At 36.4% G+C, this 27,132-nt stretch overlaps 1 protein-coding gene across 2 annotated transcripts; it reads left to right on the top strand.

The window, feature by feature from the left end:
• Positions 1 to 421: 421 nt before the first annotated feature.
• LOC148821818 (SNF2 related chromatin remodeling annealing helicase 1-like) lies at positions 422 to 27,132 on the top strand. Of its 2 annotated transcripts, none has more exons than XM_088930667.1 (18): positions 422 to 531; positions 1,542 to 1,880; positions 2,474 to 2,840; positions 3,352 to 3,402; positions 3,510 to 3,770; positions 5,094 to 5,144; positions 6,646 to 6,829; positions 8,106 to 8,256; positions 10,997 to 11,158; positions 14,901 to 14,966; positions 16,195 to 16,335; positions 17,778 to 17,996; positions 18,999 to 19,069; positions 20,288 to 20,390; positions 20,794 to 20,976; positions 23,553 to 23,653; positions 23,789 to 23,885; positions 26,815 to 27,132. In XM_088930667.1, the coding sequence occupies exons 2-18, from the start codon at positions 1,557 to 1,559 to the stop codon at positions 27,034 to 27,036; spliced, it is 2,754 nt and encodes a 917-aa protein (XP_088786793.1). In that variant the 5' UTR covers positions 422 to 531; positions 1,542 to 1,556; the 3' UTR covers positions 27,037 to 27,132. The 2 variants fall into 2 exon arrangements, with proteins under 2 accessions (XP_088786793.1, XP_088786794.1); XM_088930668.1 differs by having other exon boundaries at positions 426 to 531; positions 1,545 to 1,880.

The raw sequence follows: 27,132 nt of genomic DNA on the forward strand, positions 1-27,132 counted from the left end.
GTGGAGAATAACATTTTACGGTTAATACTACAATCTGATTCACTGTGATGAGGCTTTTAAAATTGTCATAAAATGTTCTGCCTCAATGAACAATAGTCACGTTTTTCAAGTTTAACGTACACATCGAATAAAGGGAGAAGCTAAAGCTATTGCTTTATGGGCTGTCATATACAGTACGACCGAATTCTTACCATTTTGGAATTATAAGGTCTGCTTTATACACCATGTTAGCATTGTGCTGTAAGTGTAAAATCCAATGATCAAACCATTTTGCTTTCCGTACGTTTTAAAGCACGCTGTAGGTTAACATTTTGTCGAAAAGTGTACATAGTTTGCCATTATAAATAAAGTTCATTTAAACCCTTTCTTTCTATTGGCTGCATTATGTGCCAATTATGCGATGCAGCTGTTTTCTGGATACGCCTCATCCTGTTTTCTCGTACTGGAGTGGTATGGCGAAATTTGGTGTTTAGCTTTTACGGTGTAGCATTGACTTAAATTTAGTCACAATGGCTTCGCCCAAATATTAAGGTATAGACATTAATTTATACTCCAGAATTACAAGGGATTGTATTTTGCATGATTGTATAGTTCACAGAATGTCTGCCGATCAAGGCGCCAACTTTAAAAATGATTGGATTCCGGGTTTTTGTAAACACGTTTTTTTTATTGAATACATTTTGAAAACAAGTTTTCTAGCGTTCTGTTGTGGACTCCCATCAATAAGCTTTAGTACATTTTTTATTTTGTTTGTGTGTAACGATCTTTATAATATAGTCAACTTTTAGAAAGTTCGTATGCCTTTTGGCAGGTGTAAATTGTGACTGTTTACATTTGACTTCTGTAGCCTACAGTGAGAGCTGCTGTACATGGAAGATATTTTAGAAAAAATATTTTTCTAATACTTATTGTAAATAAGTTCCAGCGCAGATTTTGTACAAAGTTAAGCAATAACGTTATCTATCAGGTTTTTTGATAAATGCAAAAAAAAAACAGAAACGGAACTTCTGAGTATATTTATTTTAATATAACGCCAAGGCACTGTGATCACATTTATTTTAATTAAACTCCTTGGGGTATGTTGATCCCTCAGATGCATTTGACGTAATTAGAAATTATTCATCTCTAGTGTTTTTCCCATTGAAAGGTAATTGTGAGCTTTCAGCTAGAGTGACATCGTGGTGGGCTGATTCATCTTTCAATTTAATTCTTATCAATTAGTAAATTAACGGATTAAGAGATAATCGGTACGTTCTTAGAATCTGTTTTTATATAGCTAGTAAGAGTGTGTCACAGTACATAAAATGACACGGAGCAGATGTTTGCATTTACTGTAGGATACAAACGAATCTGATTGTTCTTTAGGAATGAAATGCTACAGTAGATTAAAGTAACACAACTAGAGTTAATCGTTTAATGGTGAAATTAAGTTACAGGTTAAGGAGCTTCTTTAGATTGTAACTGGTGCCATGCTGTTCATATAAGATTCTCGGAATTAAAAGTCACTGATGTACAATCTTAATGTTTGGTTTTAAATACAGTAGTTTTGGATCCATATGACACCTGCAATGTCAGACTGTCTGACAGACGAGCAGCAGAGGAGGATAGAGGAGAATCGACAGCGAGCTCTGGCAAGGAGAGCTGAGAGACTAGCCCAGTCACAACAGAAGCACTATGGCCCTCCAACTGGACAGAGTGACCCTCGTGTCCCTGCACAAGCCAAAGGTCCAGCTACAGGGTCAGGTGCTGCCCCACCACAGCTACCGAAACAGACTGCCAGTCTCTCACAGAGTGACACCTCTCAAACTAACGTGGGAGGCCAGAGTGCACTGCGAGGAACAGAGGAAAAGGCAAACAGACAGACACTACAAGCATCTTGGGTAAATGTATAACAAAGATATCCTCCTTTTTTATTTGTCTTGGGATCTTGTCGTTTTAATTCTCCCAGCCCCACTCTCCTGTATTTCTAGATCAAAATGATTTTGTCATTGTCTATAAGAACTGACAATTTAGTGGACTGAAGTAATCAGTAATGTGTCAAAGGTATGGATTAGAATATATGACCAGCACACTAATATTTCTGTGTATAAATTTGATTCAATTCATCTTGTGTTTTTCTTTTAAGAAAACAGTTCATAATTAAGCATACTGTTGATTGTAATAATGATAAAACTTTAATTATCTTTAATTAATGTCCATGTGAAGCATGCTGTTATTGACATCAAGCAGACTGGGCAAAAGTAGGAATGATCTGGGGACAGCAATGAACAATTTTGACTCATTGAAAGAAGTAAAGAAATCGCCAGCAATGTCCTGAGGTAAAAATTTAGTATTGAGGCTTCTCTGGAGACAAAGATTACAATTAAGATGGATTAGTGAGCCACTTATCTATCAGTTTTCTCAATTGGTATTGAAAGATGGTTAGTGAAAGATAGTACTTTCTTCTTAGGTCCAACTGTTTTACTTCTTTCAGGCTTCCCACATAAAAGGTAATGGCATCTCAAAGTTAAATGCTCTCAACAAAATGGACTCCAAGGAGGAGTCCTCTATAGCTCTTAATTCCATTGAAACGAAGACTCAGATGGCAGCACAGGAAGCAGCTGGCTCAGGCACACAAGCGACCAAGTTTTATGGGACAGGGGTGAAACCTCCCATTGTCCTCAGCTCTGAGCACACTTCTACTACCATTAAAGACAATGCAAGCACTATGGCTACAAAGAAACCTGCCTGTCTGGTGAAAGGAAAGTGTGTTGCACACACATCTGAGCGATTTCGAGTAGAAGTCGGCTATAATGCAGACCTCATCATGGTGTTCAAGAGCATGTCCTCCAGGAATTATGGTAAGCAGGGGTATTCTGGTGTAGAATAGACCTGTATTATAGATTGTTTTCGGTTTTGCATTGTATACTTATTATGTATGAACATTAAAATGTTCATACGTTTTCTTCATTAATGCACTCCTAGAGAATGTACTGTAGAGTCTAGTACAGTAGTGTTTTTGCTTGATTTGGTTTCTGTGGTTAAAAAAAGACGTGTTCAATGGTAATGTTGTTATTTTGGTATGCTTTGGTGTGCTTTATATTTGTTTCACAGAAAATAAAAGATAGTTTTTTTTAATTTAGAGCCCACAAAATGGTGAACAATTTTAATACAGTTTATTGCCATTGCTGCAGTGTGTTTTTGCTGCACAAATCTATTGTCTTGCATAAGGATGTGAGACACATACTCCCTAACATACATAAGGGTTATCTAGACTACAGCAGGAAGACAAAAAGCTCCAGTAATGCTCTCAGAAACACATTTTAAAAATTTAGATTCAAAATCTCATATTCGTTATTTTGCTTCTGGTAGATCCAGCAACAAAGATGTGGAATTTTAACCTGGAAGACTACAGTAATTTGAGTGAGTATTAATCCTTGCTATTGATATCGAGGGTTTTCAACCCAGGGTTTTGTTGTCTTACTTCTTGGTGAATGTGCTGATGCTGAACTGAGCTGTCCTCTGTGCAGTGGAGGAGGTGAACAAGCTTCCCTTTGTGGCGCTAACACCCCTCGAAGGAACGGAAAATGTGGATGTCAAGGCAGCAGTGGGCAAGTCAAGAGATGCTGCTGCCCTGGGCGCCCTCCTGAAGTTATGCAGCAACTGGCAGAAGCCTGGTGCCACAACTCGGGGCCATTGTGTGCTGGTGTCGCGCTCTCGCTTCGAGGTGGAGGTAGGCTACCAGGTGGATGTCATTGCTGCCTTCAAGCAGATTCATTCCAAAAGCTACGGTAAGGATGGCAGGGGCTCCTGCTGCTGCACTTTAAAAACAATCCTGAAATAAAGCTGCCTTGCCTTTGTGTCACTCAGCTGTTTTCACTTGAGCTTTTTCAGTTAAGGACAAGTTTCTAAAAAACATTTCTTTCTTATGAATAACAAGCTAAGAAGCACATATTGAGTTTCTGATGATCATAATTACTATAGACGTGTGAAGGGAAATTTAATTGTAATTTCAAATCAACAATTATAATGTCTTATAAAAGTGTGTCTAATATTAGGACCTGGAGTTTGAAATGTCAGTATTTAGAATTTAGAAGTATTTAGAAGATGTGACCACAACTGCATTGATGCCAATTCAGGTTGTTTGGCTCTCTCAGTGCAGTGGACCTAAATATTTATAACTTGATGATAGAAATTCTGGAAGAAAAAAATGGCTATTTGAAGCCTTTCATAAGACTTATTAAAAGTATATTCTTCATAAAAAATATTTTATTTATTTCCAAATTAATATTTGACAGCAGTTGGTTCTTTATATTATATTTATATATAATTTTTATATTGTAAATGTCTAACAATGTTTACCTGCAGTCTTCTTCATTAGAGACTTAGGATATATTTATTGTGGTATCACTAAAACATATTTCTGATTGGAAAGTGATATGTCTTCACTTGATTGCTTATGAATTGGGTCAGTCAAGTCGGACTTAAAATTTTTCTTTGTCTTGTAAATGACATGAGGTTCCCTTGAATGGTGTCAGTTGTGGAATCTGTTGCATAATTTCTCCCTTGCTAAGGAAACAATACATGTTATTTACCCACTGTTGCCAATCACTTGTGTTAAAAGAACATTTATTTTGTTGTTTGTGCTGCCTGGTGTGTCGTAGAAATGATATTCTTAATCGTACAGTATCTGGACTCCGTTTTGCCTTTGACATTTAATTTGCCTTTGACTTGTCAAAGATAATGCTAATGATAACGACAACTGATAAACTTTTGAATGCAGTAGCTTTAAAACTCTTTTCCAGATCAGTAATCTTGATTTTCTTTGTTTTGTTTCAAAAGGGATAGATCCAAAAACATTCCGTTGCATCATTAAAGCAGTTCCTATTGTTGAACGCACAGACAGCAGTAGTTTTGAATTCACTTCAAAAAGTATTTGCAAAATAATTCTCAATTTTATATGACACATGCATCAAAATACATGTCAAAGTGGAATCAGTATTTTAAGTTGAAATGGGCTACGTTTAAATTATGAAGCAATTATGTATGATCATACATATTATACATTTCTCATATATCAGTGAACACTATTTCTTATATATTGAATTTTTTAGACATGAAGACCAGAAAGTGGAATTTTCTCTTGGAGGACTACAAGGAGCTAAGTGAGTATATCTGAATGCTCTTCCTACTTTTTGAATTAAAGGAAACAAAGTTTAGCTGTTGAGGGAGAAGAGAGTCTTTTGCACATAAGGAATAGTCTGCTTTCGCTTGCCTAGGGAAAGTGGATTAACACTTTACATCTACAAGAAATGGATCAGCAAATGTGATTAATAGTTTAAAAACAAGATGTCATTAAAAATTCAATACATGTTAAATAGTATTAAGCTTGGTGTTAGATTACTTTTTCATTATTGATATATTTTCAGTTTGATGGTAATCCATAAATGTCGAAGTGTAAATCAGGTGTACAGAGTAGCGGAAAATCAGCAAAATCATCCACACGATTGTTCCTCCAGTCGTTTGTGGCATCCAAGTTTTTTTAAAAAATATCACTCATCTCAGCAGGTATTTTAAAGGAAGACTACAGTATGCTGAAAAAGCCTGAATAATGCTAATTGAATAAGCTGTGGGCTCAATGCACTGAGCCACAGCCTTTAACATTAATCTGAATAGCAAATAACTTGTTAATATTGTTGTAGCTCTTGTTTCCTTTGTTGAAGAATGTTATAGCATGCTAAACATCGCGTTTTACACTGTATTAGCCTCTTTTTTCAAAAGATGTAAGTTTGGGATTTTTCTGTACATATTATGGTAATTGCTCTTTTCAAATACTAGACTTAGTAAAAATTAGTATGCTTTTTGTTTATTTTTGAACTATGTTTTCTGATATTATATATCCACACAGTCACCACATTTGTGCCCCATAATATACTTTTCCAAATGTGTAAAAATTATTTCAATATATAAGAGAGTATACATAAAATTCAAAGAGTCAACAGAATAGCTGGTGTTTCTGCTTTATCAATTATCTACATGCTTCACTTTATTAATAAATGAGTCTTATGGTGGGTTTACTCTTATAGGTTATTGTTAGCAATATATTGCATATTGGAAAACGTACTACAGTAGCAGTAAGTGGATTTGTAAACATTTGTAAATCTACTGTATTGTCACACTTGGGGTACTATCACATAAAAAATTGAGTTGAGATAAGACTTTGTAATTAGACTGTGTTATCAATTATGACTTATCTTCTTAGCAGGCCACCTTACCCAGGGCAACTTGTACATATGAAATGAAAAACTTGCATTCATGATGATTGCAAGAATTTAATTTTCTGATTTTTACTTAGTAGGTAGCAGATTTGGATTTAACCTGAAACCTGGAAGAATGTTTACAAACCCGTTTCATTGTTGTATGCCCTCATTTATTTACCGCAGAGCTGTGGTTGTTCCAAGACATGTGTTTTAACGTTTTATTTATTTATTTGACGGTACGTATGAAATTAGCATGGTCTTCATAAAGCATCACTATGCGCATCTCTTCATAGATATAGGGGTGAATTGTTGCAGTCCAGTTCCGTTCTGGTGTCCTTGCAGTGGGAAGTGCCTGTGTGCAGTGCAATGGCTCGGTAGGTAGTGACTGTCTCTTTGCTGTGTCTAGTGGAAACCCTGTCCAGAATTCCAGCTGTGGAAGTGGAGCCACTGCCTCGCGCTGTGCTACAGACCTTCAGCCCCCAGTTTGAGCGGAGTGTTTCCAGCTTACCAGAGATTCCTGAGGCGGACTTGTCTTCTGTCGACTCTAGCCTGACACGTAGCCTCATGCCCTTCCAGAGAGAGGGGGTCAAGTAGGTTCAGAGTTGCAGCTTTTTAACCATCTTTTAAAGCAAGAGCCAAGGGGAAAAAAGACTTATTCTTCTGTTGTCTTAACTCCCTTTGATTAAGGGAGAATGATGGGGCTTTGAGCGTTTGGTTTCAGACTTTTTGTCAACTCAATGGAAGTTCTAATTCAGAAATATGTTTTGCGGGATTTTTCTTCTGGCTCTATAATTCTGAAGTTTCTTTAGATTTTACTGTATAAAGTCACAGTGTCTGCAGCCTTTTTTTTGTCAGCTTACTAAATACGTATTGCATTAGTATAATTTACAAATTAATTGATTGGACGAATCTGCAGAGTAAGCTAAGAGTATCCATCTTGACATCTGAAGTCATTTTCAGTTTTATTCTTTTCTGCCCGCTGTTTGAACTTAACACTGCCATGTTCTGTTATGTTATGTCCTGTTATGTTAGTTACATTGTGTTGATTGTTCTTTTTCTTTCTTTCACTGGTTTGCTTTTTGTTCGTCAATGCTGTAATGGTCACTGCTTATGAAATCAGTGAAATGGTGCCCGTTTATGACCTCAGCCATTCTGATTTTAACAATTTTCTTTGTAATTATTTGTCCATGGGAGAAAATATGAATAACCAGCTATTCAGGAGACAAAATCAGCCAATTTTTTACCCCCCATCCTACCATTAGACATTCATAAATGACTGATAAATGTAGAAGGGTGATATTGTGTTAAAATGCCAAGACAGAGTTGTTAAAATATTGTAGTTGTGTTAAAAGAATAGTTATGAAAAAGGTCGTTTTGGACCTTTCACCTCACTTATCTCAAAACGCTTCAACTCATATTTTTTTCATTTTTACATGTCATACTTTAGATTCTAGTTTACATCTCCTGAGGTTTTTGTATTATGCCTGGGTACTTTGCTGACTTATCCAGTTAAATAGATTTCAAAATGTAATCAAAGTGATTTTTCAGCTGTGAGAAGAGTGTGGAACACTAGGGGAATTTCTCAATTTTTACTTTATCTTTTCAAACCAGTCCTTGTACAGTATGTGGACTCCCTGTGGTTTCTGTGAAGCTGACATATTAGAGAAACCAGGGTTTGTGTCATGGATTGGTTCTTTGTTGAGTTAACTGTTTGAGATGTACCTTTTCTTTGAATAACTATGACAGCATTAGTTTTGATCAGGAGTATCCTTGAATTCGGACATGTACAGTTTGTTTTGAAGACCTGTACAGTATGTTTTGAAGTGTAAGAACAGGTGTATGACAGCAGCTGTTTGTCTCCTGCAGCTTTGCAATATCAAGGGAAGGCCGCCTGCTCCTGGCTGACGACATGGGCTTGGGGAAGACAGTACAGGCTATTTGTATAGCAGCATACTACAAGAAGGAGTGGCCCCTGCTGGTAGTGGCCCCCTCGTCTGTGCGTTTCACCTGGGCAGAGGTATACTACACAAAACCACATATCCTTTCGAAATGGATAAGCTATAGATTTTGATAAGCCATACTTAATATACATTACAGCCTTGATCAGGTGCTCCTCATTATACCTCCATTTGGGATATACCGTGGGAATTCTCAAGTCCCCCAAGACAAGTATGTTTTATTTCATTGCAGTATAGATGGCAAAGTCTAAAGACCTCTACAAGTGGGTACAATATGTTGGCTTCTCTAGTTTTGTTATTGGACTCTTGTACTCAACACTTGCAGTGTCCCGCAACAGCAGTTTACAACTTTAAACAGCACCATTGTAGTGGAGATAACAGGAGTACACTGAGATTTATTAACCCACTCAATCTCTGATAACTGACATCCCGCAGAATATAGAGCAGATGCTGAATTGAAGAGGCAAGTTGCAAGGATGAGAATACCTACCAGGTTGTTACATAAGGAAGGTGACATTCATTAATTCATTTGTAAGTTAATAGGGCTGCAGTAATGACCACCAAAAAAAAGGCCTGAATGTGGCAATTCAAAGATGGCTTATTCAAGCCATTCCAGGAGGAACAGATTGTGCATGGATGAAAGAATAAAAAATATGGGTTAAGGAACTGGGCTGGGTGGAAGCTCTAGTTATGCAGCACCTGGGGGAAGAAGAAATTGCAGATTCTGTGAACAGTGGGGAATGAAATGACGAACACGAAGTCACAGACACAGATTGAATCAGAGTGTCATGGTGATGATTCCTGTAAAGTAGCAGTAGCCAAACTGAACGAAGTTCTCGAAAATGTTAATCAAGTGATGACCTTGTTTAGGCCATCAGATAGACAGGGAAAAGCTTCATTAATTGTATTTGACCGGTATAAAGAAATATGTACTGAAAAAATGCTGTCATCAGTTTTGGCAAACTAAATAGTCTATTTGAAAAAGATTCAGAAACTGTAAGTACGTTACAGTAACCTTATTAAAAGACTCAATAAAATAAAAGGGGAATGTGCACTTTTAATAGTTCATGTGCTTTAGTCGTTGTTTACTCATGTAGAAAAAGAAAGGGGTTCAGAAACTAGGTACAGTAAATTTTAGTTCCACTTATAATGCAAGTAGCTTATAACAGAAGTGTATACTGTAGGTTTGTCTTGTCACACCTGCATTATGTTAAGGTTGCACTATATAAGCACAATTTAGCTTTTTTGACAGATCTCATAAACGTATGCAACTGATCACATTAACCAAATAGGTCAATAACTCATTTTTCAAAAGATCAACAATAAGCTCTCCGATTATGCAAAATTTAAAAAGTTTTCTTCCTGAGAATTGCCTGCAAACAGTTTACAAGTTACTAGTTATGAGCATTTCAGTTTTGTATAATATGATTTAGAAGTTCATTTATATTAATAAGAGGTGCTTTCATCTATGAAAGCCATCAGTTGTCTTGAGTGTAAATCGGAGAGGCAGGGAAGGGAATCGGGAATGAGTAATAAGATGTAATTATTTGAAGGAAAGAAATAATCTGAAGCGTAGAGCAACGAGTTTCCCTGTTTGGCCTTTCGTCACAACAGTGTAAGTACACACAGAGAACCAATCAGTCACAAATAATAATGGCTACTTTATTGAACTAATTTTTATGGCGTTTCGTATATCTTAATTTTTAATTAGGAATTTTTCATAGAAAGCCAAATATAATCTGAAATCTTTGTAAAAAAATCTCACATTAACTTGTGCATGCACATGTAGACCGCATCAAAATATTTTCTACTAATTTTACTTTTCTGAACAGCGTCATAATATTATTTTGTATCTTAGATAAATTCTGGAAAAGACAGAAAGCTTACCTTTAATTTTGCTTGTTGGTGAAAAGGGCAGATTACTCACTCCATGGTATATAAATTAGTTAAGCAATTAGCACAAGGCAAAGATCAGTGCCTTGTTGTTTTATACATATTTCAGAAGATTAAGCTAGACACAAAAGGTTATTATTTTGGGCTAAAGAAACATTAGGTTAAATAGGTTGCAGCCAACTGTTTAAAATGTTTCAATACTAATCTGCTTATTTTAAAAGTAAAGGGAGATCTCTTGTCAAGAACCTTGCCAAATAAATTATTTAAAATAACCTTAACAGCAAGAAAATGAAGTTTGTTCAGCTCCCACTATTGTATGTAAGTGGTGGCTCTGTGGCTAAGGATCTGCGCCTGTGGCTGGAAGGTTGTCGGTTCAAATCCCGCGGCCGGCAGAGGAATCCTACTCTGTTGGGCCCCTGAGCAAGGCCCTTAATCCTAGCTCCTCCAGGGATGGCGTATAAATGGGTGACCCTGTGTTCTGACCCTAAGCTTCTCTCCCTGTCTGTGTGCCTGTGTGTCACATGGAGAGCAAGTTAGAGTATGGTGAAAAGACAAATTCCTAATGCAAGAAATTGTATATGGCTAATAAAATGATCTTATCTTATCTAAGCCTCTATAAAGAATGAGCTTAGAGTTTCTTGCACAACAACACGTTTTTGTTTAAAAATTGAACATCCACCTCAAATGTCATGTACCTCCCAAATGATTTGGTTCAGTATGACCATGACTGACTTATTGTTGCCAGTGTAGTGTGTAGTCCTTTTTGCACCAGCTGAGCTTTTCTAGTGGACATTCCAAAGCTGCTGAATGTAGGAAGGTAGCTATTTTCTTAATCTTGGTAAGTGTGATGCAAACTATTAATTTCTTCAGTTTCGAACGTCATCTGCCCTTTCTGTATTCTTTAAGGCGTTTCGGAGATGGCTGCCCTCTGTGAACGCAGACCGCATCAACGTCATTGTGAAAGGCAAAGACAGTCTGAGCTCTGGACTCATTAACATCATCAGCTATGACCTCCTCAGCAAAATGGATAAGCAGCTGCCAGCGACCTCCTTTCGCATCCTCATAATAGTGAGCTTCCATCTCTCCTTCAGTGTGCATTGCAGCAATTAAAAATACTGTATATTACTGTAGAGTGGCCAAATCAATCAATTGGTCATTTATTTTTAATCAATATGTAAACTTCTGTTCAGTATCTGGTATACAGTACTTTTTTGTCTTTCTGTTCTCAAATTTTGCTTATCAGCTTCAACGTTTTAGACTTTGTGATATCAGTGTTGCAGAATTGAACATTTTTGTTTGGCCAGTTTTTTTAAAAACTGCATGCACTGTTTTTAGTTATCTTTTTGTTGAATGTGAATGCTATAAAGAAACAAATGCTGCTTTCCTGAGAAAGAAGCATGGTGAAAATCGGTGCTAACAGAGGCAACTATAGCTTTGGTTCAGTGGGTTATACACAGGAGTGCTATTTCATATATAAGAGTGAGAAATGGGGTTTGCATTGGGGTATTGACATTACAAGTATTTTTTAATAATTAAAAAGACATTTTATGTATTTTTACATAAAATGTATTTTATGTGAATATTGTACATCTTATGTATTTTTAATGGCCATATCACTATGCAGCTCACAACTGAGTACAACCTTAAACCTAAGCAGGTGTGAGCCTGGTCAGTACATGGATGCGAGACCTCTTGGGAAAAAACTAAGGTTGCTGCTGGAAGAGGTGTTAGTGGGGCCAGTGGGGGGCATTCATCATCACAGCAGTCTGTGTGGGTCCTAATGTGCCAGTATAGTGAAGTTAACACTACACTGTAAAAAGGCGCTGTCCTTTGGATGAGACATAAAACCAAGGTCCTGACTCTCTGTGGTCATTAAAAATCCTGGGGCGTTTCTTGAAAATAGTAAGGGTGTTACCCTGGTTTCTTGGCCAAGTTTCCCATTTGCCTTTACCAATCGTGGCCTCCTAATAATCCCCATCTATGAATTGGCTTCATTACTCTGCTCTCCTCCCCACTGATAGCTGGTGTGTGGTGAGTGTCCTGGCGCACTATGGCTGCCGTCACATCTTCCAGTGCTTTATAGGTGAAAGGAATTATTATTATTATTATTATTATTATTATACAGGAAAGAGTTTATTTTAAAATTATAGTTACAGAATACATAATACATTACTACAGTCTGCTTTCACACCTCCAACTCGGTAGAGTAGGGGGACTGATGGGCAGAGTGTATGTTCTCTTATACTAAATTTCTAAATTTAATTTTAAGAGTGTGAAAGATTGTGTAGTGATCCTAGATTCTGGTCCAAGTGAAGACCATCTTTGTTGAAAGTATATTATAGTGTTTTGTTACTCCAGTGTGTAAAAGAAAAAGTAGAATGATTGTAAGGAGTTCATGATTTTATAAAATAGAATGAAGCTGCTGTTCCTTTCATGATTTCATGATCACCAAATCTTAATTGTGCAAGTGTGAGGCTAAGGCACAATATACAGTGCCTAAGAACTACCATGTTATCAGCCGTTGTAAATCAAATTTTGGAAGTCTGTATGGAGAGACCAGATTTTCTTCAAGTACAGTAGACGCCTTGATCAGTGTTCAAGCTCAAAGACAAAAGCATCCTGCAGACCTTTCATGCTGAAGAATGTGGAATTTAAAATATGCGAATTAAAAAAATTCTTATTAATAAAATTCCTGTACAAGTTAATGGGAGTAATGTAGATATGGACTAATTAATGCCATGTCCTGTTAGACCACTAAAAGTATGAAAACATTGTCTGCATATAACAATATCCCATCTGGGTGGTGCAATACTGAAGCATTATTTTAAGCATAAAGGGGCTTAAAAAGTAGGTTGAAAGATGGTCTTACTGTATGTAAAGGTTCAAAAGAGAAGTCAAACAATAAATGTGTGTAGGTTTCCCCAACAACTGTTCCTAGAAATATCTAGCTTAGAGGAACACTTGTTGCCCAAATTTTAGCATATTAAATTTTTACCATGTTAATGAAACTCTGATCTCAAGTTCATAAAATCTAGACCAAACCATAGATTTCCACACTCAAACTGATCAGAAGCCTTCTTGGCATTTATTGAAAGACTGGTGCAAGGGGAAAAGTAAATTCTTTGGTTTAGTGATCATAAATACATTGCAATCACCACACTGAGCTCAGACATACAATTTTTCAGGGCCGTAGATGTATGTGACTGGTTATTCATCTCCATCAGCTTCGATTTGTCAAGTATATGATTTATGATCACATTCGTGTCTGAGCCCAAAATATCAGTCAGCAAATTCTAACAGGAATTCAGACAGGAGATTATAAAATTGGGTTTAAGCATGAGAGGTGCATAAACTGAAATGAAAACAGTGCTTTGCCTGAAATATTTGATTTTTAAATGTCAGTCTACATAGTTTAATACCCCCTGACCCCAGTATAGAAATTTCAGAATTCCCTTACCATATAATTAAATCCCATTTTGTTTTGCTTTCTACAGAAAGTGTTGCTGCCACATTGTATTAGTAAATCTACAAGCATCTCAAAGCTTCCAATGACTTGTTTGTATCATGACATTATGTATATTTCTCCTACTGTATGCAGTACATCTAAACAACTAGCACTTTTGGTGGGAGAGTTTAGCCCTTCATACTGTATATTCCATGACTACATAGAAGTCGTACAAATAAGTAACGGAAATGAATTCAATAGTTGAACAGTTAACAATTTTACAGCAGAATGTAAGCTACAGTGAAGAATGATGAAATGAAGAATAAGGAGAAAAGGCAAAATTATTAGTTTTGCTTACTAATAGAGTAGTGCCCCCTTCCTTCCCCCAGCGCAAACCAATTGTAAGAAGAACGTGTCCCTGGCACTGATGTGGATGATGCTGTGGGTTCACAAGGCAGGATTGGATCCCTCACTGATTTCCTCACGCTTGCAGATCTGCTTCTCTGCTGGGCTAGAATGTAATCCAGCTAGAAGTGTAGCATGGATCTGTTTGCTGAACAAAGAGGGCTTTAGGTTCTTTCAAAAAGGAGCTGTCTGTCAGTATACTGGAGAAAACTGAAAAAAAATTACTCTATCTGCTATCATAATACAATATGAATGGCAGGTATTCAAGATAATGTACGTTTTTGGATAAAGAATTACAAGTAGTTATTGGACAGGAAACAATTCATAGATAAGAAGTGAGGGCTCTACAATAGAGGGATGGTGTCTACAATTTTGAGCCCCAATACTTCACACTTTACATACAGTCGGTCACCTGAGTCAGGTATTGAAAATTTTCAAAAGTAGACGACTTGAAACATATCACAGGGCACATTTGTTATTGGGATTGATACCCTGGCTTTTTTCCAGAAGCAGGTGGATGAAATTCTCAGAATCTTTCTCATATTCTTGAATAAGTCTTGCTGTGCCAGTATTGGAAACCACTCAAGGATTTCTTTGTTCAGGAATACAACCAGGTCATCCTATTCCTGGCTCAGATCCATCCAGTAAGCTCACAGTTTGAGTGTTCAGTCTTTGATTTCGCCTCATGATTTTTGCTTTCTATTTCAGGCATCTAGTATCTTTTTTGTTGTGAATGACATTCTTTCAGTGTTTTCGTTGTTTCAGAAGAAGCAGGAGAGAGAAAACAAAGTGTGAAAATACAATACAGTGGTCGTTAAACCAACTGAACTCTGCACAGCAATATCCAAGAATTTCTGAAAAGAAGTTTATTTTAATATTTGATGCTAGGGTTAATAGCCCTCAGCCAACAGTTAAGTTATTGTTTTGTCTTTTCATAATATTGTTTTTTTCTGGCTGCAGGATGAATCCCATTTTCTCAAAAACATGAAGACTGCTCGCTGCAGAGCTGCTCTGCCTCTCCTTAAGGTACTGCTGATTTATTTCCCTTTCTTCGAAGACTCTCCCTCTGTTTATTACCATGTAGAGTAATGAAGCCATTCTCTGGATAACTTATTTTATTGCAATACTGTCTAATAATGATTTGATACCTTTCTGTTTTGTTTCAGAAGAAACATTAATTATGCACAAAATAACATCAGGATTGATGTTGATGTCTTTGATGAGGATTGATGTTTTCAACATTGTATGTTTATAAAATACTGTAGTTGTCTAAAAGACTTACCTTATGGTGGCAAAAATATAGCTCAGTAGAAACCCTCTTTTATGAGTAATCTTGTTTTTTTATGTAAACTAAAGCCTTCTTGCCTATTGACAATAAGCTTTTTAAAGCCAATGCATTTTAAAAAATGCATTGATGTTTGATGTTTTTATTGAAGAGCAAGACACAAAATAGGACAGTGTAATGCCTCAAATAGCATATCATAGTTCCATATTAACTGATTACTAATATTGTATTAGTTTATACTGTCCATTTTGTTACAGTTACCTGATTTTCTTTCTGTTTTGTATTGCTGAAAAATCAGAAATAAAGGAAGCATTAGGTGAAAAAGTAATGTATTAGGTACTGTGGTTGTCTTTTCATTCTGTGGAAAAGGTATCTATGCTTTCTCTCCAATCTGAACTTGTCATGATCATTGGTTAAAAGTTCTTAAATCCATATCCACATGTTAATCGTTAGATTTGGTTCTATTATCTTTAATGGCTTGACTTGTATAATAGCTTGTTTATAGATCTTTTTTTAAATATTCTGTAATGACATTAAATGAGCCCTGAGCCTTGTAAATAAGATGTCTCATCTGATACAGATTTTCCTTACAGTGTCAGACATAAAAATAAAAAGGCTGCATGCAGGCCAGCGCTGAACCTAGGGAGTAGCAATTCAGAAGTTTTTCTAGGCCACTCTTTAAAATAAGCCATTTTTAAAGGCTTTGAAGAAATTTAACTTATCATCTATTTAATAAGAAAACTGTTCCCTTCAGTCAGAAATGGACAGCTGTGGATGTGAAAGCCTGTAGAATACCCATAATTGCATTCCAAGTGATAAAATTAGCTTGCTAAATCACTTGCCAGTTTTTTTGTCTCTTTAGTGATAGATTATTTAAAGATGACTTACTAATCTTCTCTCTCCAAGACCAAAACAACTAAGCAATCTCATTCAGGATGTTCATGCTCTTGGAGTGACTGTTCCTATCAGGTTGCCAAAAGGGTGATCCTTCTCTCAGGCACTCCAGCCATGTCCAGACCAGCAGAACTCTACACGCAGATCCTGGCTGTGCGACCCTCCTTCTTTCCACGCTTCCATGAGTTTGGGGCACGCTACTGTGATGCCAAACAGGCATGTTTTTCATTTATTCTTCTCTTGACAGTAATAATATGACAGTGGTTATGCCAATTGCAAGTTTTATGCTGGAAGGTAGCATGAAAGCATTAAGTTCTGTAGATACAGGTTATACTGTACATTCCAGACTAACAGAGCTGCTGTTTTATCCACTAAAGTTATATATACGTACAGTTTAAAGTTATATATAAGTACTTCTTGGAGACGTAAAAAATTCATTCTAATAGGAGAGTTTGGGGCATGGGTGGGTTGCCTTTGTGAGGGGTTTAATCCACCAGACAAGACTACTATAATTCAGTTTTGTATGGAGCTGAAACTGTTACTTCTCTTGAGAAAATGTTGTCATTTATTTCATATTAATCTTTCACAAATTGACAACAGCGGTAGCGAAACTGCATGTGTGCAGCCTATGTGAAGTGTTGTAATAGCTAATCTATGACATTTACTAGTCAAGTCTAATTGATTGTCAGGTGTTCCTCCTCATTAACATCATATTTTCCTTTCCAGAAATCTGTAAAGCTAAATATTTTTTGTACTACAAAAAATGAACTATTTTAAAAGAAAAAGCTCAGTCGCAATGGAAGATCACCATAGAATTGTTTCTGTGTAAAGGAAAGACAATCAGTGAAAAGAGAAAAAACATGCTTAATTTAAAGACCTTTTTACAGCTGTTTATATTATAAAGCTGGCACATCACATTTTCATAAATTCTTATTCAAGTTAAAGTCTAAAAGTTACACAGCCTAAAGAAAAGGGCAGTCTTTGCTTTATAGCAGCAATTGAATCACAGCCCCTGGGGTGGTTTTCCAATAGCCAATTAGCAGCAGTAGCAATAAAAGACTCTGTCATAATAAGGCTGTGGAGTCTTTCTTTAATTACATAGATTTATAAGCCTCTATTTTCAACACTGTTGCACAACAAAATTGAATGATACTCAGATAAAGCTTTACTGATTGACGGAATAGTTTTGATTGTTGAATGAAATAATTTTTCTTTAGAGAATTCCCTTAAGTTGAAAATATTTTTAAAATATAGCCTTTGATTTTTCCCAAATTTCTTTAGATGCATATATTAATAAGTAAGCAACAGCATAATTTAGTAATGGGGGGACAAAAGTAATTTTAAAAGAAAAACAGTTTAATTTGATTGCTACATTGTTGGAATGCTAAAAATATTTGCTAGCTATGAAATTTCTTGTTCGATCCTCAGAAGTAAAACATGAATGTAGATTCAAAGAGTAAAATATTCAGTGAGGATTTAATCAGTTAAACAGAACCATTCACTGGTGAATGTACTGTAATTAATCCGAGTGATCCAGTGACAAATTGATCAGTAAAAGCTCACCATCCACTATTGAAAGTAATTTTTTCGTGCAGGTTGGGTGAAAGATCAGGACATCTTGCTGACTAGCATGCATCTCTGCTCTTCACTTGCCACAGCTTCCCTGGGGCTGGGATTACTCAGGCTCCTCTAACCTGGGCGAGCTAAAGCTCCTGCTGGAAGAGTCGGTGATGCTGCGCCGCCTCAAATCCGACGTGCTCTCTCAGCTCCCCGCCAAGCAGCGCAAGGTGGTAACTGTGACCACCGACGGGATCGCTGCCCGGGCCAAGGCTGCACTGGCGGCTGCCGCCAAGGACATGGCCAAAGGGCACAGAAATGTACGTTGGGCATGCCTCAGTGCGATTTTGGGTTGCAGATATAAAGAGTAACCATGGGTCATCAAGTATGCACGTCTAAATAAAAGTTCTTCTTTTTAGTTTTGGATTAATACACAATAGGAGTGTATCCCACACTGTAATTTCCCTCACGGGATCAATAAAGTATCTGTCTATCTAATTGTGCATGTATAAAATATTTGACACTAATCTTTTGTGTCCAACATAAATTTCATGTTTCACAATCAATCGGAAGGCATAGCAGGTTGGATTCTGTCCTTGCCGTTGTTATATTATGTTGGGGAATGCTTTCAGCCCAGACTTCAGCCATGGCCTTGGCCTTCTCACCAAGCAGGCCCTCCCTTTGCGCTTCAGTGATATTGATGTCTTGACTCTGGACAGGGTACTCCATCACTTGAAGGACAGCTGTATGCGTATCTAATGAAATACAGTGAGAAACTGTGCTCAAAAGCAGGTTGACATACCAGTTTGGGTACAAAAAACAAATTCTGCATTCTGTATTTCTATTTATTTTAACATCCGTCAGACTTCATTTTTATGATTAAAAGTTGTGTTCTCACATACTTACACCCAGCATATCTTCTGAACTATTCTGAGCTGAGCTATTTCATCAGAACAGAAAGAAACTGGCCTCTGGTAGAGATTTATGGCTAGTAAATATAACCAAGCCTGCAGGAGAGTGATCCCTCTAAATGAAACCACTGTGAGCAAAACATACTAGAGTTGCTAAGTATTGATACAGCAAAACAAATACTGTATGTTCAAGAAAATTGCCTTAACTTAATTGCATTAACTTGCCTCTATATTCATAGTTATATGAATAAAATAGTAGGTTTTTAAACCAAAATTTTTAAGGTGTGTGAAAAGGGTTTTATCTTTGGCTGTTTATGTCATGCTAATAAGTCTGTATTGCCTGTATCATGGATTTTTTTGTTTCCTTTCAGATTTTGGCATATTAACATAAAAATTATTTTAAATCTGCAGAAGCAGCAAGAGAAGGAAGCTCTGTTGATCTTCTACAATCGTACTGCAGAGGCAAAAATCCGGGCCATTGTGTGAGTGTAGACCCAGTGCCGAATTATTGTGGAGCTATAAAATAAAATGCATCACAAAATAGATATGCATTATACTGTAGTACTCAACTTGGTATTTCTAGTACCCTGTATTTCTACCACAAGATGCTAATATAGCCTCTTCATAAAGCAACCAATTGAGCCATCATTAACAATCATCCCATTGCTTTATTTTAATCAATTATTGATCTTCTACAATCGTACTGCAGAGGCAAAAATCCGGGCCATTGTGTGAGTGTAGACCCAGTGCCGAATTATTGTTGAGCTATAAAATAAAATGCATCACAAAATAGATATGCATTATACTGTAGTACTCAACTTGGTATTTCTAGTACCCTGTATTTCTACCACAAGATGCTAATATAGCCTCTTCATAAAGCAACCAATTGAGCCATCATTAACAATCATCCCATTGCTTTATTTTAATCATCTCAATTAATCATACAGTGACTGCAAATTGTGTGTAAATGTAAAAAGTTCGGTGCATATGATTACTGACATTTGTCCAATCATGCATCTCTGTTAATTAATACATTTGGTTCAGTAGAATTTCAGAATATGTCAGTTATTGAAATTAATTTGTTTACCACACATAATTTAACAAATAATAAATATTTTAAATAGTAAATAAATAATAAATATTTTTCAGCTTTGATTGCTAATTTATATATAAATATTGAACTGAATATGTAAATGCTGTAAAATGTTTAAATTGCACAGCTTATACCTAAAATGTAAACAATTAATTATGAAGGGTTATGGCCATGTGGAAAAATCACTGTATAAATGAGTTAATAACTGACAAATACCTTTTAGCATTTCATTTTAATCTGTGGAAATATGTCTGTTTTATTCCCACATTCAATGAAGGATTTTCCTTTTTCTGTTTTTTTTACTGTACAAGTTATAGACATTTGACAATTTCTGATTTACGATCAGTATCAAACCTTGGAAAATTTAATCTTTTAACTGGAGGACTTTTAGTTCCAAACTACACACTTGTTTTAATAACCTGCTGCCTTTATTGAGTCATAAACTTTGAATACAAGCTTTTTTTGAGCTGTATCGATTAGTCAGTTTTTCAGAAACGTCATGTACGGTTTTAATCTAGTTTCCTTTAAATTAAGACATAGGAAGTACCAGCATTCAGGATGCTCCCTGTGTATCTTCATTTTATATCTTTTTCATTTGTACTTCCAGGGAGTATGTTATAGATCTACTGGAAAGCGGCCGAGAGAAGTTCCTGGTTTTTGCACACCATAAGCTTGTTCTTGACAGCTTAACGAAAGAACTGGGAGATAAGGTGAGAGCAGAGTATTAGTATGAATGGAAACAAGTCTGACAGCAGCTAAGAAAGACTTTGAGGAATTTCCTAAATATAAACATAGGATCTTCAGAAAAAGAGGCACACTTCTGCAAAATGCAGACTTTTGCTTAGGACAGTGGTCTCCTGTCTGCATTGAGGCTGCAGAAAGTTCTGATCCTTCGTATTTTCTGTTTTCTAATTTGTCGTCAAGGTCTAGTTTCTAACGTCTGGCATTTACATATTTCTTGCTATCCTTCTCAAGGATTGATATCTCTCTTAGCCATGTAATTTATCCCTCTAACTCAATCTCTCTCACCCACTTCCCTTTTTGTCTATATCCAAACCCTCCAGCACAGAGTATTCTCATTATTAGTTAACTTTATCTCTTTGTCCCTTCCAGGGGATCAGCTATATCCGAATTGATGGCTCTACATCCTCAGCAGATAGGCAGAGCCTCTGTCAACACTTCCAGTACTCTACAAAGAGCTGTGTGGCAGTGCTCTCCATTACTGCTGCCAACATGGGACTGACACTTTCCTCTGCTGATCTGGTAGTCTTTGCTGAGCTTTTTTGGAACCCAGGGGTAAGACTGACTCCCAGTGTATTGTAGTGAGAATCTTAACAAAGATATACTTAAATATATAGCAGGATATACTGTGGGATATACTTAAAATTTATCTTTCAAACTCATACCATGTTCTGTTACTGGCAGTGAAATCTGCATTTTGGCACCTGTAACTTGTTCTAATCTGTCACCTCATTTTTTAAGGCTTACACATACTTACTCAGTTTTATATACTATTTTATATACTTATATATAACTTTGATAGTTTTCTGTTTCTGGGTAATTGCAATTCATGTTTTTGAAACATGTTAATATTTTTCATTTCAAGACATTTTTGTTTTCACATGTAAACCAAACACATTCTTTAGGATAATACCCTGCTCATGCAATTTATTTAATGTGAAGTGGCCCTTGGTATGATGATGATGATTTACACTCCATGAAGAGCCCCAAGCAGATGTTGTGAGTGCAGTTGAAGAACAGCTGGTGTTTGTTTCCTTTCATGCTGGCTTCTAGGCACACTCTGTTGTGCTAAACGCTAACTGTTTCCAGCAAAGTTAGCAATTTATTCGAAGAGGTTTGAGAATAAACACATGGAGGTTTTTCAAATGAAGTAAAAGTGGTTGTTTTATTAGACATGGACCTCTAGTTAACCTTGAAGACTTTCAATTGCAATTAGTTCTCTATCTGCCCCATTAATTTCAATTCACAGTGTGTTTCTGAAGAGCAGACCGATTTCTGCTTCTTCCTGAGTTCTATATTTTCTTCAAGGTCTGCTTTTTGGTGGTATAAAGTATTGTCCTAACACAGAACCTTTCAAATGTTTTTTTTCACACCTCTGATCCATACAGAATCTGAGACTCTTGATTTCCCTAGTGTTCCTGAGACTTTCTTTGAGTGGTGTTTCGTCTCCATCTCTTAAGTCTTTTCTGCTCCTCCAGAACCCCCTCCAGTGTGTCTCCATTAATGTTGTGTTCATCTCCATTGCAAGGATGGATTATTAGTTGTGCAAGTTCCTCAGTTTGAGGGAATGTAACTTGGCACTACAGTTGCTAGTTACTTTGAATTCACAGAAACCACCCTGGTTTTGTGATCTTTCAAATAAAACTTTTGCACCAGAAATGATTGTGTTGCCATGGCAACGGTGTTGAATACTTATGCAATTGAGAACCTTATGATTTTCTTTACATGCCATCAGCATATTCTGCCTTTATAAATTTAGATTCGAAATATAAATTCGTAGTTAGTAGTGTCATGATTGCATGCTCTAATGGTAACTTAATGTGAACATTCTAGAGGGAAATGAATACTTTGTAAGTTAGTACAGACACAAATCTGGCCCTGGATCTAAGGTAGAAATATAGTCACTTAGAAAAAGTTTCTTGTTCACATCTGAATTGTGTACGTTAGTTCACTATTATTGTTGCCCCCATACTATTGTATATGCCAACATCAAAAAACAAATGGCCAATTCAGCAAAACTTACAGGATAAAATTTTGTGAGAATAGTAGTACTATCTCCATTGCTGTGTATTCCCATATTGGCTGTATTTGTAAGCTGTAACTATGACTGTAAACACAATAGTTTCTAAAACAACTGCAACTGCAAAAGATACAGTTTACCCAGTCAAAAAAATAAAATGATTAAAAGTGATTCTTAGAAACAGGATGATTCAGAATTGAAGTAATTGAGGAGGTTAATAAAAAAATAAAAGGGGTTCCAGTTCTTAATTCAAAAAATAGAATTATGTTAACTTAAGCCTAGCTTGATATAGATCCTTAATATAGCAGCATACAAGCAATCTTCACTTGACACTCACATACTGTACAGTACCTTTTTTGCATAACCGGTTACTGTTCAATCTTGTGGGTCTCAGTTTGGTATTTTGTGTAATAACCATTGTAAGCCTCTTGTTTTGTTTCAGAATGGTGTTGGGTTTAGAAAACATGTCTTCATATTATAAACAAGTTTATAAAATTGCATTCATAAGTTTTCTGCTGTTACATTTTAAGATATCTGAAGTGATGTTGGTGGGTTTGCAGAGACTGTAGCTGGCTAAGTTTTACTTCCATGGTTCTTGGTGGAACTAAAATAATTCGCTTCTGAAATAAAGAATGTGAATGGTTTGATATTGTGATGTATCCTCATCTTATCTTACAGATATTCAGCCTTTAACTATTGAGCCTGTTGTTCACAATAATAAAAACAACATTCTTTAGTCTGCAGTATGTTTGTGCTTTAAAAAGAATCAAATATCATGGCTAGACTTTACCAAGTTTCACTCAAATGCAGTATCTTGAGAATTTTTTTTAGATTCTTAACTGGAGAACATAGTATGCCTGTCCCTTATACCGCTGGACTCTTTAGGTTATCTGTTTCTTCATATACCGCTACATTGCATTGAAGATGGTCCACTTTCACCTTGTATAGCAAACAAGGAATTCTTTACCCATACTCAATAGAAGTTAATTGCAATTTAGAAATTTAGAAAATGGGTTAATTTTAACCCATTCTTTTTACAACTTTGACATAAGTATTGTTGTTAGCCTAATTAAGCAGATGCTGTACCTAAAGCTTGTGTCTTATCCTTCAGGTCCTGATCCAGGCAGAAGATCGAGTCCACCGTATCGGACAGACCAGCAGTGTTAACATTCACTACTTGGTGGCCAAAGGGACTGCGGATGACTACCTCTGGTAATTACAAACTAGTGCATACATTCAGGTTCCTGTTGAGCTAGCTGCAGGATCTTTTTCTTTGTAGGATCAGCAGGATTCAGCAGCTGGAATAATGCTTTGTTTTATCCCTTTCTGTCTCCCTCCTCATCCCAGGCCCATGATCCAAGGGAAGATGAATGTCTTGGAGCAGGCTGGTCTATCAGAAGCCAACCTTTCCGAGAATGCTGAGTCTGCCAGCTTCTGCTGCAAGGTATAATTTCAGATTTAGTCTTCAAAAGAAGGCCTTTGAGGTGACCCTGACCATTTTTTCATATTCTCATTTTTTTAACAGAAATACGGTTTCTCATAAGCAAAACTTGTGTTAACTGAATTATCCGGTTCTTAGGAACCTAATGATATGGAAAGATGTGCTTCTAAGAAATTTAAGTTTGCCGTGCACTATGGATTCTTTCATTCACCGATGTTGTTATGGAAGTCTATTTAACCTGTTTAAATGGGGAACTGGGAAATCTGAAAATATTCACACAAGCCCAGTTTTCCATGTTTTTGGTGTTAGAGTTTATGGTCCAAAAAATTATTTTACTTAAATTAAGATCACTCTGTTGCAGCAACATTAACATTTGAAGCTTAAATTGTCAGACCTTTGTTGATAAAAGAACTGTAACTGTGTAATGTAACTGTAACATTTTTGGCTTTTAGAGAACTTAAAGATCAAGTTAATTACAAGTTCTTGTACTGAAGCTCTTACACTCTGACATACACATTTTGCTCTTCCTACAAAGCTGAGTTTGATTAATCAAAGATAACTTTTCATGTGCTGTGATGCAATATATCTATAGGTTTTACCAATATTAGTGTTACTCAAATCTGAATACTTCACCCATGCTGTTAAAGGTTACATTGGGTTGCAATTAAAGGTAAGATACACATAAACATACTGTACATCAGGGGTGCCCAACCTTTTTTGATGTAAGATCTACTTTTTCATTTGCCAGTCCAGTGCAATCTACCAGTGTGAATTTGAAGCTCTGATATAGGAAAAACAGACTGTGGACACATCAGTACAATAAGGATACCCATCACTAAAATGACTGCAAATAAAAGCAAGTGACTCATGCTACAGTGAACAAGTAATGTTCCCCATTTTAGAAAAAAGAATACCCTACCTTAAAGTGAGCACACACTGAGAAGCTTACTTGAGAACACTTGTAATTTTTTTTGAATGTGTTGACACTGCTGATCATGTCGATTACATTTTTATTTTGTCCCTGCAGCTCGACATTTAGCTCATTCAGCAGTTCAGTCAAGTCTGTGAGGACTGCTAAGTCCAGAAGCCACTGGTCATCCTCTAATTGGGCATATTCACCATGTTTAGACGACTTGAAAAAGTCAGTAGCCTTAAGCAAACACTTTTTTTTAATACTTCTCGATCCCTGAATGATTTTTTGTGTTCAGCCAGGATGTGGTTCACACAGAACGATGCGATGATTGCCGCTTTCCCTCTTGTATTAGGCCTCGTGAAAACCAACTGCTGCTAGTTGAGGTTTTAATTTTTCCACTTTTCTTTTCCATAACTCACTGTTAGCGGGTCCACATCATACGTTTTATGTGCAGTTTTGAAATGTTGTTCTATATTTCCGTTTTTCACGTAGACACTAGCATTGCATGTTTGAATGCAATAGTACAAAAAATAATCATGCTCCCATTCCTTGTGGTAATGGTAAGTTTTTGGTCTCTTTGCTTCATTTTCGCTCAAACACTACAACTATCAAATAGGCAATCAAACTTATCAAACTGTTGGTGAATTTATCATGGCCAGTTTGTTTCCACGATGCACAGTAGCGAATGTGGGGTTCGTGCAGCAATAACCAAGAGAACGTTCTTGGGTAGCACACGACACTCTTTATTTACGGAGCTCCTGTAGCCCTTTTTTCAGTGTCAGCAAGCACTCAGGGAAGAGACTTTCACAACCCATTCAACAAGGGTTAAACACACACAAGAACAGTAAAATGTGTGACATTACATGCACAGATCTGAATTAATTTTTAGGCTGTCGAAAAAAAAACGTCAAATAGCCCGTTTATTTTTTGCCAAACATTCTTGCGATCGATCGACTGGGAAGCACTCCGGGATCGACTGGTTGGGCACCCCTGCTGTACAACATATGTAGATCTTCAGATCAAGCACCATCATGCTACTGAGTAGAGAAAACTATAAACTAATTTATTACATCATCCCCTTTTTTTCCTGAATATGTGGGCCATGTTCTAGAACAAAGCTGTCAGAATATCTGTATCGCCATTAAAAAGAATGAATCGTTCACAAAGTGTACAGCTTTGCAGACATTTAAGATTATTCATCAAGGTTTTTACCTTGAATATAATATACGGTATTCATAATAGAGAGATAAATACTTTGTTTCCCACAACAGAACTGTATTCATATGTATTTTAAGTGATTACTAAAAATGGCCTAATGGAATTTAATCTCAAAGCCTTGCCTTGTGTCACTTGCACAAAGGCTTGTTGTACACCAAATACGTGTTTCTACACAGACATTTGGACTGCTGTGAACATGTTTTTGAGCCAGTACATACCTTAGACATAGCTTGCAGTGTGGAGTTGAACATTGTGTTTTATTATATAAATATTTTTACAGGATTTTGCATGTACTCAAAGCATAAGCTGAACATATCACATAAGATCACTGTAAAGTGTTTTTCTTATTTTGAAGCAGATGAATTTAAAACAAATGGCTAATGAAATTATCCAAGTTCAAATCAGCAATGTTTGGATCATATCACCTATACTTGTCACTCCCTACTGACTTTGCTTCATTCTCTCAAAGCACCTTTTCAGTAGAATAATCATCTCCAAGAATTAGAAATTAGAGTAAATACAATTATATATTTTGTACTTTATATCTTAATATACTATAATGTTTTAGGTCATCATACAAAATATTTCCATGTGTAGCTATGTTTGTCTTGGCTCACTAGGATCTTTAAAGAAATTTTAATTGATCATTTATGGAAGACCCATGCAAGTTGAATACCAATCTCTCATTGTTAAACAGTATTCATAAAAACTGTTGGTTAAAGTCATGTATGTTTGCTGGAGGGTTGGTGATTTTATGAATGATGTAAACCTCTCTCCTGTCTCTGTACTGTATTTTCCTAGGACCCTCTGCAGAAAAGTATTGCAGAGATGTTCCAGCGGTCCTTTTCAGAGGAGGGGGATGACTTGGATGAGGCTTTGCTGCTGGAAGCTGCTGGTCCATGGGAAAGTGATCTTTCTGGAAGTCCTTCACACGCCTCCTCATCCATTGAGAATCACCCGGGAAGCACTTACTCTGAAAGTCCAAGCAAGAAAAGACGCATTGAGGACTACTTTGGCAAATGACATTTTTAAAGAAGGAGAACCCTCAAGAACAATTGAATGTACATTTATTGTATTATTATTTCTTATACAAAATATAATAAAAACGTTTTTTACTAC

Source organism: Atractosteus spatula, chromosome 13 (assembly GCF_055471065.1).
Source record: "Atractosteus spatula isolate fAtrSpa1 chromosome 13, fAtrSpa1.hap1, whole genome shotgun sequence".
Lineage (NCBI taxonomy): Eukaryota > Metazoa > Chordata > Actinopteri > Semionotiformes > Lepisosteidae > Atractosteus > Atractosteus spatula.

What these genes read in the sequence shown, in the direction of transcription:
- LOC148821818 (XM_088930667.1), top strand. Translation starts at nt 1,557, where the DNA reads ATGACACCTGCAATGTCAGACTGTCTGACAGACGAGCAGCAGAGGAGG. An exon ending in GGAGGACTACAAGGAGCTAA is followed by an intron (nt 5,145 to 6,645) that starts GTGAGTATATCT and finishes TGCTGTGTCTAG; the next exon opens with TGGAAACCCTGTCCAGAATT. An exon ending in CGAAAGAACTGGGAGATAAG is followed by an intron (nt 20,391 to 20,793) that starts GTGAGAGCAGAG and finishes TGTCCCTTCCAG; the next exon opens with GGGATCAGCTATATCCGAAT.